We start from the raw sequence: 19385 nt of genomic DNA on the forward strand, positions 1-19385 counted from the left end.
TCTATCTTTCTATCTCATTATCCAATTGGAGTTTTGAATCCTTCAATCGGCGCTATCAGTAAATGAAAATTTTTACTTCTGCTGAAACTATGGTGTGAGGGTAAAAAAGAAAAAGAAAAAAAATGTTATCCTTCATAAATCGAAAACTTTTTCTTCTTCAAAATTCGAATTTTTTTTCCTTTGTCTTGAGCTAGTAAAAAAAATGTTTCACGATGTAAGAAAGTAATTGATTTATTGTGTAACATGATTCAGTAACCTTCAAGATATGGTAGAGAGCCCACCTAATATATTTAATACGCAATTTTACAACATTTGGTGGTTTAAAAATCATAATTTTTAGCTCTCAGTTCCCCCATATAGCAAGACTCATAAACTGTAATAGGAATACGACATTTTATCAGTTTTTTATGTATTTAGCGTTGAAACACAAGCTTGAAAACTAACTCATATAGTGAGATGGGCCTGTGGAACACTGTACAGTGTACTATTCATGTACGGGTTTAATGCTAATTTTATTAAATTCATCACTTGAGTCAAACAGTCGTCTTCCTATGTTAAATAAGTTTACAACATTTTCAATAATAAGAATGGATTGAAAAATTAACATTCTTTTTTAGACTTCTGATGTTATGAACTTGAAAATGATTATTATCTTTGTCTTTATTGTGCAAGCAACTGGGCTGCCGCTTAATTGTGCCGAAGACGGTGAAAAATGTATGTAAGTACGGGAGTTTTATTCCATGGTGGTCACCAAAATTAAGTGGAATACATTTACGACATTCGATCCCTGTAAGATATCGTACAAAGTACCCTTTACCATTAGTAATTTTAAAACTGGTAGAAAAAAGCAATTAAATTTGTCGTTGTATTCGACATTATTTTGGAGAACACTGTACTGTATGATCATTTGCATTTCTGACAAGGCAGTAAATTTTAAGTTTTTAATGAAATCTAAAATCCTCCAGATGTTCAGTTTTCCTGGAAAGGATCTTGTGTTTGCGAGGCAGATAATCTTAAAATGTATGGAAATCAAATTGATCTTGGTAAGAAAGGAATTTTAAAATAAAAACATACGACTTAAAGGGACTCTAGACATAATTTCAAGTAACCATTCAAATAATTGTATCATTGCATGTCCTATTTATACTTATGTCCTTAATACACCTTAATCTAAGTAACAACTAACAATGAAGACAATAAATGTGTTTTTCATTGTTAAAAAGTGTTAATTTCTGACAGTTTGCTTTAATGGAAGTTTAATGGAAAGCCTAATACTAAAAATAAAAACGGGTTGACTAAATAAACAAGGATATCTCATTTATACATAATCAGAAAAGGGTTTTACCCCACTAAACAGGAAGAGTCATTTTTAATTACGTCTACAGTCCGCGTTAATGGGAGAGTTCGCAAAAAATGAAAGGGGTCTGATAAGACTTTAATATCGATCGCTACTTATTTTACTTTTAAGGAGAAAATGGTTTAACACGTCCATTTCACTTCACAGAGATGCATTATTCCACTCAGATTGAAAAAATTAAATTAAATTTCAAATTAGGCATTCAAATGTTGCAATCAAAATTTGCTAACTGAAGAGGACGATTTTTTGGCCGCTAGGTATCTCACCTAGCGGCCAAATAATCGTTGTTTAAAGTAAGTACCTCAATTGTCTTGTTTTTTAGGGAGGGAACCCCTGACCCCCATGAGCTTCCATACATTGTGAATTTCAAAATCAAACTTTTTAAGAAATAAAGATAATAAGAGAACCCATTCTGAAGTGAATTTGATTTGTCATAATTATGGTTTAAGTGAAACCTTTCTTAGACAAATTTTTTAAATCTAGATTATTTTTTTAAAAATTATTTTTCATTACAAGATTCATTTAAGTCTAATTTTTTTCTCCACTGCAATTATTGCATAAATAGGCTCATGGCTTTTATATGCTTTCTTGTATGAATAATAATAATAATAATAATAAATTGACCCTGAATAATTACGATCGTGATTTGTCTATGCCTTGTGAAAATTTGACTAGCGATAAATTTTTCAGAGAGTGGATCACTTATTGGAAGTAAACCGGATTGTATTGAGTATTGTAAGGAGCTAGAAGGCTGTGAGTACATTACACAAAACAAGCATACGCAAGAATGCTTCTTTAGTACTGGAAAAGGACCTGTAAACGTTACTGAGGATAAAGGGTATGTTAACAAGAACGTTAGAAAAAGTTGAGAAATAATATTTGAATTCAAGAAATTATTTAATTTGTCAGAATTAATGGAATTAAAGTTAGCAATCAAAATGATTTAAAATGGGTAGCTTAATAGAATGCGCTATCACGCAATTTATACACAAGGTTACCCTTACCAATACAATTTTTTTCTGTTAACGGTTGTGAACACAGAAGCCGAAGATAAAAAACATCAAAATATGTATAATTTTTTTTCTCATGTTTAAAAAAAATCAATCTCGTTTTCATTTTCAACCGTAAATTTTTTTTCTCAAGAACGGCTAGTCCTGTTCGTTAACGATTTAAAAATTAACGGTTTTGCCATTCATTAACGCATTTCATTATACAGTAAAATGACTTAATTGAGTTTCCTGAAGAACTATTAATTTGATGGAACTCAGAATCAAAACACATCAGATTCAAATAAGAATATTAGTATGAATCATTATTTACAACAAAGAAAATATTATTTTCAGATTCACATCATTTCACAAGGGAAAGTCAAAATTTAAACAAGTTTAAGTTAAATAGTAAAAATCCATGAAATTATAAGGTAGGAGAATTGTTACCTAATTTGACTATCTGCAATAGGACTGCAACTCAGGGAATCTTTAAAATGTTTTGTTAAAACAAAAAACCAAATCTGAAATCTGAAAAAACTTTTCTATGTGTATTGGTAAACGTTAAGATACTTTTTTAATGATTCACAAGATAAAGCGGAGAGTACAGTGGTAGGAAGTGATTATCAAGGAAATGAATATCCAGACGATGATAATTCTGATGATACGGTGGTAGGCAGTGATTATCAAGGATATGGGTATGATGATGATGGTGGTTATGGTTATCAAGAGGAGGGTGGCGATGATGACAATGTCAGAGGTAATGGAGATGGAGGATACGGATATGATAATGGCAATGATGTCAATGGTAGAGATAATTATTTTTTTATTATTCAATAACTGCTCAGATGTCAACAAATTAAAAAAAAGATTTAGATTTTATCTAAAAAAAAAGAATAAAACTGGCCATTGCTCAGAATGTTCTAGCCACAAAACGTTTTTAACGGTTAGTTAATATTGTTCAAAAAATGACTTTTCCCGTAGCCCTCCGTTCTTTAGCTAAGAACTAAAAGTTCCATTTGTAAATGGTAGTTATACCACGCTCTCTTAAAGTTTCTGTTCGTTAAAACTTTTTTATTTTTTATTCATAAACATCGTTAACGGAAGAAATATTATTAATAGCTTCATATTAGTTAACGATTTTATAATTATTGGTTTTTGCTGTTAGTTAACGAACGCTATGGTTAGTTTAAAAAAACTTGCCGTTCCTTAACGGAACATTGCAAGCTATAGCAGTGTTCCACATTTTATTTACTTGAATTAGCATAATGCCATTATTTAGACCAAGGTGATACCTATTATGAAGGAGAAGCAGATGAAGGTGATGGAGGGGATGGTGCTGCAGTTGAAGAGGGTGGAGATGGTGGTGGCGGAGCTGCTTATGATGAAGCTGAAGGAGATGATGGAGCTGAATATGACGATAATGCATATGAAGACAGCTATGATGAAGGTGGTGAGGTAAACCGTGAATATGGTAACAATGGGCAGTACAATAATCCATTCCTGGATAGCTCAGAAAATGGGGCAGCAGAGGGAGAAGCTGATACTTATGATGCAGAGTCTGGATATTATTATGAGTATTATTAGATACAATTTTATACAAGGTTGCAAATTTCAAATTGTTAAATAAATTGACAAACTGTTTTTTTTTCATTTATTCAGCATAATTTCCCTGTTATTTATGAAAATATGGGAATTTTTTTTCGAAAACTTCGCAGAGAAGGTGATTATTTTATTTTAATGTCCCAAGGGATGTTATGCAACTTAATATCCCTCAGTTGGGGGGAATTATCAGTTGGTAATATTGGTCAAAAGGCGGTAATGCTATTAAAAATTCATTGAGTTATTACTATTTTGTTTAATGAAGACAATAAATGTGTTTTTCATTGTTAAAAAGTGTTAATTTCTGACAGTTTGCTTTAATGGAAGTTTAATGGAAAGCCTAATACTAAAAATAAAAACGGGTTGACTAAATAAACAAGGATATCTCATTTATACATAATCAGAAAAGGGTTTTACCCCACTAAACAGGAAGAGTCATTTTTAATTACGTCTACAGTCCGCGTTAATGGGAGAGTTCGCAAAAAATGAAAGGGGTCTGATAAGACTTTAATATCGATCGCTACTTATTTTACTTTTAAGGAGAAAATGGTTTAACACGTCCATTTCACTTCACAGAGATGCATTATTCCACTCAGATTGAAAAAATTAAATTAAATTTCAAATTAGGCATTCAAATGTTGCAATCAAAATTTGCTAACTGAAGAGGACGATTTTTTGGCNAATATTAGTAAAATGTTTTGCCATTTCCTTTCCCTATATTCTTATTCCCTGGTCTGAATCAATTTATCCTTATTAATATGTGTCCTTAAGAGTAGTACTGCAGGGCACTATTGGAGTCTTTTCAAATTGTTATTGGTTGGAAATATCAACCGAACTGACAGGCTCATCAAGTCTAGTCAATCATTAAGTTTGAAATCAGTTTTTATTTAACTTTGCATTCACAATTAGCAGTTGGCAAATTTTAGTACGAGGGAGGGAACCCCCGGACACCATGAGCCTCCGCTTTGCAGACACGAGCCTCCCAGATTTACTAGGCAGACCTAGCCTCCTCTATGCAGATCGTGCCTCTGTTATGCAGTGACCTAGCCTTCACCATACAGAACAGCTTTTTTAAAATATTTGTTTTTATGTGTAATACAAAATGTTAACAATTTTTTTGACATAGTGGCATGAGAGGTTTTTCTAAGATAAGAAGTATTTATGAATTATCATTAATAGTTTCTAATTATGACTAACAAAGTGGTATATAAATTTTTAAACATTCTTTAGATGAAAGGAAAATATTTACAGAAAAAAAATTGAATTGAATTGAATTTCATCTTTTATAATCTTTGATTTAAGCAATACCTTTTTTTGTGATTCAACTCAAATCTACAAAATTTCGAAAATTTATTTAAATCTTAACATTTAAAAAAAGGTATTGTTTAAATCAAAGATTACAACAAAACAAACTAAATTTTCTCCAGGAATATTTCTCCAAATATCTTCCTTCAGGCGTAAGAAATGTTTAAACTAGTCATATACAGTGAAACCCTTAATAACGAATACATCGGAAGAATTTATCAAATGTCGTCTTGACAATTTTTCAATGAGTTTTATACTATATTACGTAAATTTCCGTATTTGCGAAAATAAATAAATAGCCATTATTATGCGGGAACAGTTATAAAGAGTTCCATATAATCATTTAATCAAAAAACTAAATATCTGCAACGTTCCATTATCAGAAAGTGAAGAATACGACATTTTTGATGAATTCTGTCGATGTATTCGTTATTAAGGGTTTCACTGTATAAATCTTATAAACCACTTTTCGAGTCCATTTATGTTTTTAATCATGACAATCAATAAATGAAGCTAATTCTTATGCCAATACGTCAAAAAAATTTGTTAACATTTTTCATTACACATAAAAACATTAAAATAAGCTGTTCTGTATGATGGAGGCTCGTTCACTGCATAGCGAAGGCACGGTTTGCATAGCGAAGTCTTGGTCTGCATAGTGGAGGCTCGGTCTGCTTAGCGAATTTGGGAGGCTCGTGTCTGCGTAGCAGGGGCTCATGGCGTCCGGGGGTTCCCTCCCTCGTTGTACTCATAGATTACAAATGACTTTAGGGTTAATTTTAACAAAATAAAGAAGCACCATTTCTCATTACACAGTTTAGGAAACTAAAAAAAAACATCCAAAAATTTGCTTTCTTTGACAATTATTTCTGTAGCCACAAGAAAAATGTGATTTATTTTGCCATTTTTTAATTTGAGAGTTAAAATGTTCGCTAAATCCCCAGTTTTTAATTTAGAATGATGTTTTATATCATTTTGGAAATCCCAAATACTGTTTGAAGACCAAACTTTAAAAGATTACATTGTTTGACAATTAGTCAAATTATTAACAAATTTAGCTAAAAAAATATCGATTTTTCTGCTGCGCACTTCAACTTATGACCATCGTCTCGCCAATTAAAAAATATTTCTTTTATATTTTTTCTCTTTTCTGTATGGTGTAATGTTTCTGAAATGTCCTTATTTATTCATATATCTTCAGAAATGGCCGATCTATAGGCATCTAAGAAAACGGGTGGCTTGACTCTTGTACAGGGTACCCTGATAAGGTTTTATTCAATTTCCGGTGTAGACTGGGGTTTTTTACTCAGATTTTTTTTTTAATAATGCAATCAACGGTAACAACAATAACTTTCCAATAAGCTATCAATAACGTAACTTCACCAATAAATAAAGAAATTGTGATATATTCCCATTCTTGATCCAAACACACCTCGTACAATGCCCATAACTTGAAATTTAAAACATTTTGCTCTAGAATGCCACTTTTGACCCTAAAATTTACTCGAAATGAACTAGGGCTCTTTTATAAGTTTTGCATCTTGCAAAAAAGTCACTAAAAGTTGACTTTATTTTCCGCATTTTAAATGAACTATTTCCCGCATAACAAGTTAAATCTTCAATGTAAAAACAAAATCATTTTAATATTCAGATTTCTCTAAGCTGTAATGATTTTTAAATTATTAAAACACAGTATGCTTTTTTCTAATTTGTTTATATTTTAAATGAACTGAAATATTTCATACGAGGTAAAATGCGGAATTTTTTTTATCAAAATAGGGATATGTTAGAAAATAAAACCGAGTATCAACTTATTCTTTGAGTCTTATTTTTATGTATAAAGAATGTGCTTAGAAACATGCTTGAACTCAGAATTTCTTCCTGTTTTTAGTTTAAAGTTGACATTTCTTGATTTCACATTTAGTTTTAGCCATTTCTTAAAAATGTATGGTATAGTTTTGTTCAGCTCGGCCTGGAATATATACGTTTGGAAAAGATAACTTTGCAGACTTGGCCCATTTTTAACACTCAGGTTAAAACTGAATATTAGTAAAATGTTTTATCGACGACCTCCCCATTTATCTAGCAACATTTCTTAACACAGCACAACGATCTTTAGCAAATTAAAAAGCCTAAACGCATTCTTTTCAGAGACACCTGTAGGCTGTATTTAGTATTGTACACAATTCAGAAACATGTTTTGTTTAAGAAGTTGAGTAAATAAATAAAAATTCAGTAGAAAAAATAAACTAAATATATCACAAAATATATTTATTAAAAAGAATTTACATGTTGGTTTTTCATAGATATTAATTATGAGTACTTGATACATAAATTCTTTTAAAATTCATTTAATAGATTTAGGAGGTAAATAAGTCTTCAAATCTGAGTTTTGAATTAATTAATGAATAAGTTAATTTTTTGAATTTAGAAGCTTGTTCTACAAAATTTTCTTAATTAGAACTTAAATTTTACTGTACCGGCCTGTCCTTCATTTCTTACAATGGTGACCTCTGACCACTGACCAAGGAGAGACCGACAAGAGAAGTGATTGGAAATAAACTTTTAAGATAGATTTTGAAGGTTCCAAACCCCAAGATATAGGCATGGCCAGGGTTTCCAGGGGTAGCTGTTGAGGTTAACCTTGTGGAGGAGCTGGGTCGGAGATCGGAGGTTGAAGGTTTTTAAAACTAAGCTTCAAGCTCGCCTCCTTCATAGCTAACCGTTGACATGCTTGAATCAAGGTGGAGCAAAGATCGCTTGCTTTACTCATTCGTTCGCCAGACTCACAAAACCGGGAAATCATCTAAAAAATAGCATTTTTTACAAAGAAAATAGCATTTTTACAAAAGGTATAAAGGTTTACAATTTAAAAAATACCACCCCCCCATGCCGTAATGTAAGGGAGGTAAGGGGAGATTTCTGTTACCTCCATTTTATTGAGGGTTTGAGATTTGTCTGCACTCTCAGGTATTCTCGCATTGAAGGTCTTCAATAATGATTTTATAGCATCTATCGTCTTCTGCCTTTCTCTGGGGTCTATAGAAACTCCTGAAAGATTTAACAATTAATAAGGATAAAAAAAAACAGATGCGACAGCAATTCAATCAAATCAGAACTTCTGTGTTGTGTATAGGGTTTCTAAATTTTCGATTTATCTCTTCCGCGAAATTTCGATAAAAAACGAAAACAAAAGTATCGATCATTTGAGCAAAACTTAGCGAAAATTTTCGTGGCGAGAAAAGAGATCCTTTTCGTGGCGAGAAAAGAGATCCTATGTAAGTACCTTTAACTTGAATATTATGATCAAGGTTTTGTAATCCATCCAACAACTCAACCATCATGTTTCCAGTATTCAATAGCTGGGATTTCAGACCTCCACCATCCTCTCCCCCATCTTCTTCTCCTTCTCTTTCATGTCCTTTAGTTCCAAGAACTATAGGACCTAATGTGTTCAAGATGTCCTAAAAGTAAAAAAAGAAACGTTAAATCTAGGGGCTTTCTTGCATTTTCGGCCCTTCTAACATTGAGTGTTAGAAATGGGCACAAATTTAAAGACTGGGGTTTTAGGATCCCGGCCCATATCAAGAGTAAAAGTAGATAATTAAATTTATAACCAATATTTTATTAAACATCACAAGGACAACAATTCCCAAATTAAAACTATTTTCTGAAATCAAAATCATAAAAGGAGTTCTTTTAAAAACCCCTTGACCGGTTTCAAAACTATGTCAGGTTTTACATTTTCGAACATATCCTGAATTTGAATCATTGTCGCGTTATCGAGACAAAACCCACTACTACAAAAAAAATCACTGAGAGAAAAAATTATTTCATGAAGCCTAAATTAACTGCTGAATTATATTTAGAATCTTAGCTCTAACATTTTATTTGTTAAATAAGAAAAAAAAGTTGATTTAGTTTCCTGCATTTCTAATTAAATCTACAGTGTAAGCACAAAATAAAATTAATAATTTTATTTCTCAATGCCGTAATTTTTTTTTATTTACAAAAGAACACTTTGTTTGTATTTTAACTTATTTAATATCTTGTTTTGTGACGTAAGTGCGTAAATACTTTAAAATTCACATTGATATGAATTCGAGTAATTGTCTCAAAACCAGGATATGTTTTAAAAACGCAACATGAGCTGATCTGATATGAGCTACAATTGACCAGCTCCTGTATATAGTCTAGTATACCTGTATATCTGATATGAGCTGTATATTTACCAGATCCTGTATAAACCCTGGTATACCTGTATATCTGATATCAGCTGTATATTGACCAGCTCCTGCATATAGTCTAGTATACCTGTATATCTGATATGAGCTGTATATTGACCAGCTCCTGTATATACCCTGGTATACCTGTATATCTGATATCAGCTGTATATTGACCAGCTCCTGTATATACACTGGTATACCTGTATATCTGATATGAGCTGTACATTGACCAGATCCTGTATATACCCTGGTATACCTGTATATCTGATATGAGCTGTATATTGACCAGCTCCTGCATATTAGTGATTGTCTGATATCTCTTCTCTTCCAGTAACCTCCAACCTTCAAAGAGCTTCCTTTCACATTCCTTAACCAACAAACTTTTTAACAAAATCACATGCGAGCAATTTATGGTGGATCGATTTTACACTCCCCCCCACCCCATAAAGATTCAGGTGTCTGAGGAATAAATATACCTCTAACAATACTAAGAACTTTCCCTAAAAAATTAAAAAAAACTTTAAAACGGAGATCTGATAGCTATTTAAGAAAAAAAATAGATACAAATGTTTATTATAAGACAGAATAAAATTATTGAAAATTATCGGTAATGGTATTAAAATAGTTTATATGATTGAGATAAAAAAACCTTTTCTGTTCTCTCAAGTGCCTTTTTGGAAGCAAGTAGAATATACTGGGACTGGATGTATCTTGAGTAAATTAGGTCGTATTCTTCTTCACTAAATATTCAAGAATTAACAAGTTAGATCAGCAGATTTTTAATTTAATTCTGTAAATCGAATCGAATCGAATCGAATCGAATCGAATGGAATCAAATCAAATCGAATGGAATCGAATCGAATCGAATCGAATCGAATCGAATCTACTAGATCAAGAAAAAAAGTATTTAAATCATTTCAATATAGTTCTCCAGGCTAATTTTTTAATCATCCCACCATTGTTAAAAAATGGCAATAATTTTAATAAACGACAGTCAAAAAAATATTACACCTTCGTCTTTTAGTAACAATTATTAAATAATTTTATAATAAAATAATTGAATTAATAGAAATACTAGATGTGTTTGTAACTTATGAGCTAAAAACATGATTTTCAGTCAACAATTTAAAGGGCTATACGTGTAATAATTTCAAGTGACCCTCCATGCAAAGATGACAAAGCACAACGGTACACTTAAAAGCTTTGTCTGATCAAGTATGAATTAGAGATCAATGTTTTTGTTTCTTTAAACTGTTTATTTCAATTTTCGGGTTCTCTGCAAAAGTGATTTTTTTTGCTTTTTAAGAAGCAATAAAGAAACCATCATAATTAACCACTTCTATTAGTCAGAAAAATTACGATATAATTACACTTTTGATCAGATGAAGGTTTCAAGTTTCATCATTGCCATCTTTGCATAGAGAACCACTGAAATTACGATTACAGTCCATTTAAAAAACAAGTTGAACTCTCTGATAGATATTTACCTCATGTCTTCTGGGTCTAGGGTTTCCTCAAACACTACTCCAGGCTTAAAAGCTGTATTTGCTACTGCAAATATTCACATCATCAGAAAAACGCCTGAACCGATTAGGACGTTTTTTTGTGGTATCTCACATAGTTCCCGAGAAAGGTTAATGCAGGATTAGAATATAAAAGTTTTGCTGCACAACTATTTGGATTTAAAAATAGTTTGAAAATCCACCCATGAGAAGAGGAAAATCCACCCATGAGAAGAGGAAAATCTGTGAAACTTTGTAATGAAAGGCATGCAGAAAGATGAACGAAAAAAGCCAAGACTTTACCAAGAAAATGAGCACTTAAAGTGTCCTTTACTTATGCCAAAGAAAAAGAAAATTGACGGTCTTAGCCATGTTTTATTTCCAAATTTCTAAAATTGGTGTCTAATATTCATGGCATTTTGAAATCAAAGAGACTAGGCACGTAATTTTAAGAACCTGTCCAGATGTTTAAAAAGGAAACATATCCGATTTACATTTACAAGACTTTAAACATGGAATACACTCATACATTTAGAAAACGCAGGAGTTCTCCTAGATGTATTTAAAAATAAATCCGAGGAATTGCCGGTTTTCTACTCATCTGCAAGTCAATTTTATAGAAAACCACGACTCATGACTCATAAAATAAATATTCAGATAGAAACACATGGATATCCTAATCCCTTTTCTCAAACGAAGATTTAAAGGTTACCATTGTTAACAGGAAACGCCAAACAATAAGTGGGGGACCCTTAAAATTACGTCAACCGCCTTCTTTGATTGACTCTTGCATCGGAGCTAGGTCCAAATATACAATTACAAAATTATGTCTTGATTCTGTTGCCTTTTTAACGGTTTTCCAGTGAACATAACTATTTCCGATGATTAGTTTCCTTTGAAAGCAGTTTGCGCTGGATTTCTCGGTTTATAAGTTGTTTGAGGTCTAGGTCTTCCTCTGATGGTAGTTTTCCGGGTTGTGTTTAAACCAGGACGGGTTGGTTCAGGGAGTAGGGTTGACTCCAGGTCTCCAGGGTTAGCTGAAGCTCCGGGATTGGAGAGGAAAGGAAGAGAACTGACTGGAACAGGAGCAGTTTCATTCAAAAGATCAGCAGTCTATATAAATTTTAAATTAAGGACGGATTAAAAACAAAACTGATTTTTATTTATAAAATACAGGGGTTTCTCTACTTAACAAATTTTATACACAAAAAATCTGCCACCATTAGTATCAAAGTCCACAAATCTGCTGTAAATAGCATCTTGTCTATAAAATCTACTACAGTATCTCGTCCATAAAATCTGCCACAATTAGTATCAAAGTCTACAAATCTGCTGTAAATAGCATCTTGTATATAAAATCTACTACAGTATCTCGTCCATAAAATCTGACACAATTAGTATCAAAGCCCACAAATCTGCTGTAAATAGCATCTTGTCTATAAAATCTACTACAGTATCTCGTCCATAAAATCTGCCGTAAATGGTATCTTTCCATAAAATCTGCCGTAAATGGTATCTTTCCATAAAATCTGCCGTAAATAGTTCTTTCCATAAAATCTGCCAAAAATAGTATAGCCTATAAATATAATATAAAGTATAAATATAAAATATCCTACAAAATCTGTCAAATATAATATAAAGTATAAATATAAAATATCCTACAAAATCTGTCACAAAAATGTCTTTAATGTTAAGAAATAAAGAGCATTATCTACCAACATCTTCCTTTCCTGTACACATAAAGGGTATTATGTACAGCTTTAATTTATGGTGCACACTGTCAACATGAAGGGTATTATTTACAGCATTATGTAATGGTGTAATGGTGTACCCTGTACATATGAAGGGTATTATTTACAACATTAAGTTAATGTACACTGTACACATGAAGAGTATGTGTACAGCTTCAATTTAATGGTGTACACTGTACACATGAAGGTTATGTGTACAACTTCAAGTTAATGGTTTACAATGTTCACCAGAAGGGTATTATTTACAGCATGAAGTTAATGGTATAAACTGTACACATTAAGAGTATGTGTACAGCTTTAAGTTAATGTACACTGTAGACATGAAGGGTATGTGTACAGCTTTAAGTTAATGGTGTACACTGTCATGGAGGGTATTATTTACAGCATGAAGTTAATGGTATAAACTGTACACATTAAGAGTATGTGTACAGCTTTAAGTAATGTACACTGTACACCTGAAGGGTATGTGTACAGCTTTAGTTAATGATGTACACTGTAGACATAAAGGCTATGTGTACAGCTTTAAGTTAATGGTGTACATTGTATACATGAAGGGTATTATTTACAACATTAAGTTAATGGTGTACACTGTACATATGAAGGGTATGTGTACAGCTTTAAGTTAATGGTGTACACTGTCATGAAGGGTATGTGAACAGCTTTAAGTTAATGGTGTAGACTGTCATGAAGGGTATTATTTACAGCATGAAGTTAATGGTGTAAACTGTACACATGAAGAGTATCTGTACAGCTTTAAGTTAATGTACACTGTACACATGAAGGGTATGTGTACAGCTTTAAGTTAATGGTGTGCACTGTCATGAAGGGTATTATTTGCAGCATGAAGTTAATGGTGTAAACTGTACACATGAAGGGTATGTGTACAGCTTTAAGTTAATGGTGTACACTGTCATGAAGGGTATTATTTAGAGCTTTAAGTTAATGGTGTACAGTGGTACACTGTACACATGAAGGGTATGTGTACAGCTATAAGTTGATGATGTAAACTGTACGTTAGGGTGTACCAACAAACAAAAAGTGTGAACGTTATTCTATCCTTTTGTCATTGGACCCTAAGTTAAAAATTAGCTTTAAAATTTATTTTAAAAAAACATTTCTCAGCAAAATATCACATTTGAAATTTTCCAAAATTTCTTTATCAAACACATTTTGTGTGGCTGAGTTTAGATGAGATTAGATGAGGCTGATCTTTGCAAGCAGCCTCCAGTTTAGGTCATCTAACCAGATTAAGAGAAAATCTTCAGATTTAAATAATTTGGAAATTCTGCATGCTGCCCTTTTTTGTAAAAATTGAGGTTATAGACATTCGATTAAAAAAGTTCTTTTAGATCCTTGCATTTGACAAAAACTGAAAGATAAGCATAATTTTTGCTCACACCAGAGAAAATGGTGAAATTACTTTGCTGTAAGAAGTGCTGAAAAAAGTACTAAGTACATAAAAGAGTAGCTACCTGTGTACTAATAACACTATGTACTGAGTACATATGAAGAAATATACCTGTGTACCGGGAAAAGTACATATCCTGCTGGCATCCCAAGAATCTGTCCTCAATTACACTCAAGATAAAATATTTGTAAAAAATAACAAAAAAACTTCAAAAACTTAAAATTTAAAATCTACAATTTTCTTTTATAGAACGTAAACAAAAATTTATAGAATTCCACATATTTATAAATTTCATTTGTAAGTTGTTAACTGTTGAGTATTTTTTTCCTAAAACAGTAACTGAAGCATATTCACCCTCAGTTGGTGTAGATGACCCTCTGAAACAAGAGAGAATAAAAACAGTGAAGTTGCGATCCAACAAAAACTTGAATGCCTCAATTCCTTCTATCTATCTACTATATATACTTTGCTCGTCTGTTTGTATCCAATAAACGTCCAAACGACAACTCATTTGACCTAGGGTAGGATATGGAAATATTTGAAAATACGCAATAAGAAAAGAAAATCCGCGAAATGACATTAACCAAAAAAAACTGACAGCTTGAAAAGCATCCGTTAATTAGAAAAGGGACACAAATAACCGTGGAAGCCCAGTAACATATATTTCAGTTCATTTTATTTCCAGCACCGACCTGTAGGGATTTTTGATTATTGTTTCAGGTGTTCTTTCCCTTCCTTCCTCGTTTCCCTAGATAAACACTATACACTATACACTACAGATATAACAAATACATTTCCTTAGATTTGAGTTTCTAATTTTTAACGTCTCGATTTTAAGGGTTTAAAAAGTTAGCAAAGCCCCCTGCCTTAATTTTTATGGCTGAGTATGCTTTATCCTTAAAATCTTTGTCTGGTCAAACATGAGTAAGATTTTCATGCTTATCTGATAAAAAAATTTTCATTCTGAAAACAATGGAGGTTTTACTAGAATTGAACACTTTTTTAGCCAGAAAAATGACGATATCTTCCACATTAGAGATCAGGAACTTGAGTTTAAAGTTTACCGTTGTGGACTTAAATTACAGCGAGAAAAACGACAAATAAATCCGGAAATCCTTAAATATGTTTTTTAAAGAAAAATGTCTTACATGAGTTCCATTGGTGGGACCTCTACCAATCCTAGCTCCACCTCCTTGTCCCGCCCTAGTTGCTGGACCCCCCATAGCTCCCAGTCCCACCTGAACTCTACCAGTCCGTACTCCACCCCCTCCCATTGATCGAACTCCGGTCAATACATTGGCAGGTTTTCCCCCTCTAGTAGAGACAGGAACCAATCCTGAAAAAATTTGTTTTTATTTCAATAGTAAACCGAATAAGCTACATTTTTCCCTGTCACAATTTGCCACTAACATTTATTTTATATAATTATAACGAGAAATCAAACTCAGTAATTCAGTGGAAAAAAAACTATTTATAGTGTTGAATTCAAATCATATGTGTCAGAGCAACTTCAATGACGTTAGGAATTTTATTTTGGCAACTCTCTGTAGTTTCGTCTTTCTTTTCAGTTTTACAAATTTAGTTTTAGAAAATTTTGCAAATATTTTTGCATATTTGAATTCGCCGTGGCAAAGGCTTTTCAAAAATGTATAATTTATCATATTTCGCGCACTTTTTGTTATGGTACATTATTGCTCCATAACTTGATATCGCAATAAATATTTGCAATTTTGTAATTTTTTTGCAGATTAAACCTGACGTCGGTTAAGCCTGAATAGGGTTAAACCTTTCTAATAGGGGATAACATTCTATGCAAATATTGTTATATTTGTTAAGCTGTTTTATATTGCATCATAGCTCAAAGAGAGAAACATCAAAACGTCATGTTTTTGTTCAAGAAAGGGGAAGAAAGGTGCACCCTTCTCATGTGTTTATACCATTTTAAAACCAGATTTATAGGGACTGTATACGTAACTTTAAGTGACCCTAAATTGATGAGAGTGGCTGGTCCGATTCACAATGGTACCCTTATAAACTGTGTCGGATCGGATCAAAACTTAAAATCTTAAGACTCTGTTATATTAATTTCCTAAGCCGATCATCATTTTCTTTAGATACATTAAAAACAAAAATTGAGAATTTTGTTTAAAGTTTTTCTTCTTAACCTTTTCGTCAAGATGGGTGTTTACATAAGAAATAAGAAATAATTATNGTTAAAAAATTTACAATTACAATTACAATTTTTGTAATATCAAGAAACGAACAAACTAAATGGACGGTACTCATCGGTTCAAGACGCAACTTTTAATACCCATATCAACATGTTTTAAAATTAATCAAATTTTTTCTTTTCTAAATGTTGCTTCAAGTTTGCCACTGCATAACTTTTGACATTTTCGATACAATAGTTTCACCCTTCGCTTACCTGAATATATTCTTCATTTTTTAGCAATCAGTGCTTAGGATCTAATTAATTTTGGTGCGGATCCGGATCCAGGTTAATTCTCAAAGATTTACTGAATTTTCTTTAACAAAAAATATTTTGAAATTTTTTATTTTATTTTTTTTTCGCTCACTTTTTCCCTAAAACTTGATGAACCATTTAGAAATGAGAAAGTTTGTATAATCTCTCTTTTTCAAAAATTCAGATTTGGGTTTTAGGGGTAAAAAAGTTTTTTTTTTGCAGTTTATCGTTGATATTTTACCCCTTGAAACCGGATCCGTGGATCCGCATAATTTTGCGGATCCGAACCCAGGGAGCCAAAATCTTGCGGATCCAACAGATCCGGATCCTAAGCAAGCTGGTTTCAATACATCATGTATCATGAGTTTAACGATCTGATGTTTCAGATCTGGAAGTCCAGCTTTGGACTAGGACAGGTTAGTACTTGCGCTTCTTAAAATACCTTTAACTGGCCCTCCTCCTCTTCTTTTAGTTTCTGCTCCGGCTCTCTGTAAAGGGAAATATTAGAGATGTAAATATATTTCTAAGGACTAGTTTGTTAAGCAAAAGGTAGTACGTGAAACACTTCAAAAATGCACTAAGCGATAGGGGTCATCGATTTAGGACTTTATTTAAAAACTAGAAATTCACAACATAGCAATTCTTTGTTTGAATTTCGTGTCATATCTTTCTTGGATTTTATGCTGAATATTAATTTGAAAACCATTAACAAATTTGCAAATGTAATAAGTTAGAGCACGAGCGAGAATTTACAAAATAAACGATTTAAAAAAAAAGTTTTTAGACTATTAGTAGTTTGCCTTGTACAATTTTTTATGTTGTCGAGTCTGAATTGAGCATGAAATTTCCAAGAAAAATAACCAATGGGGGTTTCCGATTTATTAGGCTACAAATTGGCACAAAGCCTTGTCAATAGGGTTACTATAGTTGTTTAAGCGATTATATCAATATAATAAAGATATTTTTTTCAATTTTGATTTATATTAAGATCTTTAAAACAACATGGATACACAAAAACATAGAAACAAGGAGAAACTGTAAATTTAAAAAGCTTCTCTTTTTTATTTGTAAACTGTAGTTAACAATTAAAGCTTGAATGAAAAAGTGGTCTTAATCAAACTGATATTTTTGCATAAACCATATGAACCTAAAGTCTAAGATCTATCACCCCTTATAAGGAAATCGCTCTGCAATCTCTCAGAAATAAAATAAAATCGACTTTCAGGTTGACCTCCTTACTCTCGACTCCTCAAACTTGAAATTAATAATTCAAAGTAATGTCTGGAGAAAGGTCTTACGCCTTCCAGACAGTATGGTTCTATATTTATTTTTGTTCTGATACTTTTTCCGGATTGTTATACTGACAGTGCTTAGGATCCGGATCCAACAGATCCGCAAGATTTTGGCTTCTTGGATCCGGATCCGAAAAAATATGCAGATTGCGGATCCACGGATCGGGCTTTAAGGGGTAAAATATCAACAAAAAACTGAAGAAAATAACTTTTTTATTCCTAAAACTCAAATTTGAACTTTTGAAAAAAGAGAAGTTAAAAAAAGTCCTCATTTCTGAATGGTTCAGTAAGTTTTAGGATAATAATAAGCGAAAAAAATAAAACAAAAAATTTGAAATTTTTTTTGTTTAAAAAATTCAGTAAATCTTTAAGAGATGACTTGGATCCGGATCCATTTTTTTCCAGTGCGGATTCAGAATCCAGATACGAATCATCAAAATTAAATGGATCCTAAGCACAGGTTATAAACCAGTTAAAAGTAAAATATAAAATTAAAGTTAAACCACTGAAAACTTTTCTTACTTTGAATAAAATAATTTATTTTCTTACTTTGGCAACTGAGGCAGCTGTGGGTTTAAATAAACGGCTTGTAATCAATACCTTCGAGATTTTATCCATTTTCGTTATTTTTATCCTTTTTTCAATAGATTTTGTTAAACTTTTCCGAGTTTAGGCTAAATAAAATAAAGAGAGACAACTATAGATGAAAATTGAATTTTAAAAATCCAAATACCTAACACGTGCATTTTAAGATTGCCATGTTTGCATTTTTAGAATAATTTTGTTTTTGACAAAACAACACATTCAAATCATATTTGTGTTACTTTACTTATATCAATTATGCTACTTAACCTAGAAAAAAATGTTATACAGCGAATTAGAAGCTTCATGCACAAATTTAAATTCAGTATCTAACAAAAGAAAGATTTTTCTAGAACTGAGGAAACCCTAATAAACTTTAAAAATATTCGAAAAAAGGTTTCGATCTAAGTGCAGTTATTTATTATTTTGTCTTTCCTTAATCCATTTTTATTAGAATTTTCTTTCAGTCGTATTTCGATACGATAGCTGGATAAAATTCCTTTTTAGTTCCTGGAGGTCCACCAGATTTATTTTCAGATGATTCTGCACTCTTCTTCTCAGGTTTAATTTGAGAATTATTTCCAGGATTAACTCCACTCCTGTTCAACGATTTCTCTCCACTTTTGCTCAAGCATTTCTCTCCACTTTTGCTCAAGGGTATTTCGCCATTTTTGCTCGACACTTTCTCTCCACTTACACTCAAGCATTCTTCTTCACTTTTGCCGATAGATTTTTCACTCCTTCCCGAAGAATTTTCTCCATTTTCAGTCGACATATCTCCATTATTACCTCCTTCTCTAACATCAATTGAAAATTCTTCATCTTTAGAATTTTCCCCTGAAAACTTCAACCCGTCAGAATCAGCTTTCTTGGTTTCCATTGCTGTAATCTGAAAAACAGCGAAATCTTA

The 19385-nt window shown here is 32.1% G+C and overlaps 2 protein-coding genes across 7 annotated transcripts; one reads left to right on the top strand and one right to left on the bottom strand.

Annotated features, from left to right (window-relative positions):
- The first annotated feature begins 216 nt into the window (after positions 1 to 216).
- Positions 217 to 3988, top strand: LOC111714741 (glycine-rich RNA-binding protein 2). 5 transcript variants are annotated; one of them, XM_023489907.1, is made up of 8 exons: positions 217 to 268; positions 618 to 714; positions 966 to 1043; positions 2048 to 2195; positions 2701 to 2719; positions 2816 to 2828; positions 2936 to 3151; positions 3626 to 3988. In XM_023489907.1, the coding sequence occupies exons 1-8, from the start codon at positions 266 to 268 to the stop codon at positions 3928 to 3930; spliced, it is 879 nt and encodes a 292-aa protein (XP_023345675.1). In that variant the 5' UTR covers positions 217 to 265; the 3' UTR covers positions 3931 to 3988. The 5 variants fall into 5 exon arrangements, with proteins under 5 accessions (XP_023345675.1, XP_023345674.1, XP_023345673.1 ...); XM_023489906.1 differs by lacking the exon at positions 217 to 268 and adding an exon at positions 311 to 492 and having other exon boundaries at positions 2942 to 3151; XM_023489905.1 differs by lacking the exon at positions 217 to 268 and adding an exon at positions 315 to 492.
- Positions 3989 to 7504: 3516 nt separating this feature from the next.
- LOC111714738 (uncharacterized) lies at positions 7505 to 19385 on the bottom strand. Of its 2 annotated transcripts, XM_023489902.1 has the most exons (14): positions 18975 to 19385; positions 18443 to 18493; positions 17044 to 17089; positions 15286 to 15473; positions 14830 to 14885; positions 14465 to 14514; positions 14249 to 14292; positions 11872 to 12091; positions 10964 to 11027; positions 10126 to 10216; positions 9733 to 9843; positions 8537 to 8714; positions 8180 to 8301; positions 7505 to 8056 (listed from the first exon to the last, which is right to left on the bottom strand). In XM_023489902.1, exons 1-14 carry the CDS (start codon positions 19353 to 19355, stop codon positions 7889 to 7891), a joined length of 1770 nt encoding a protein of 589 aa, XP_023345670.1. In that variant the 5' UTR covers positions 19356 to 19385; the 3' UTR covers positions 7505 to 7888. The 2 variants fall into 2 exon arrangements, with proteins under 2 accessions (XP_023345670.1, XP_023345671.1); XM_023489903.1 differs by lacking the exon at positions 18443 to 18493.

Source organism: Eurytemora carolleeae, unplaced genomic scaffold (assembly GCF_000591075.1).
Source record: "Eurytemora carolleeae unplaced genomic scaffold, Eaff_2.0 scaffold1639, whole genome shotgun sequence".
Taxonomy (NCBI): domain Eukaryota; kingdom Metazoa; phylum Arthropoda; class Copepoda; order Calanoida; family Temoridae; genus Eurytemora; species Eurytemora carolleeae.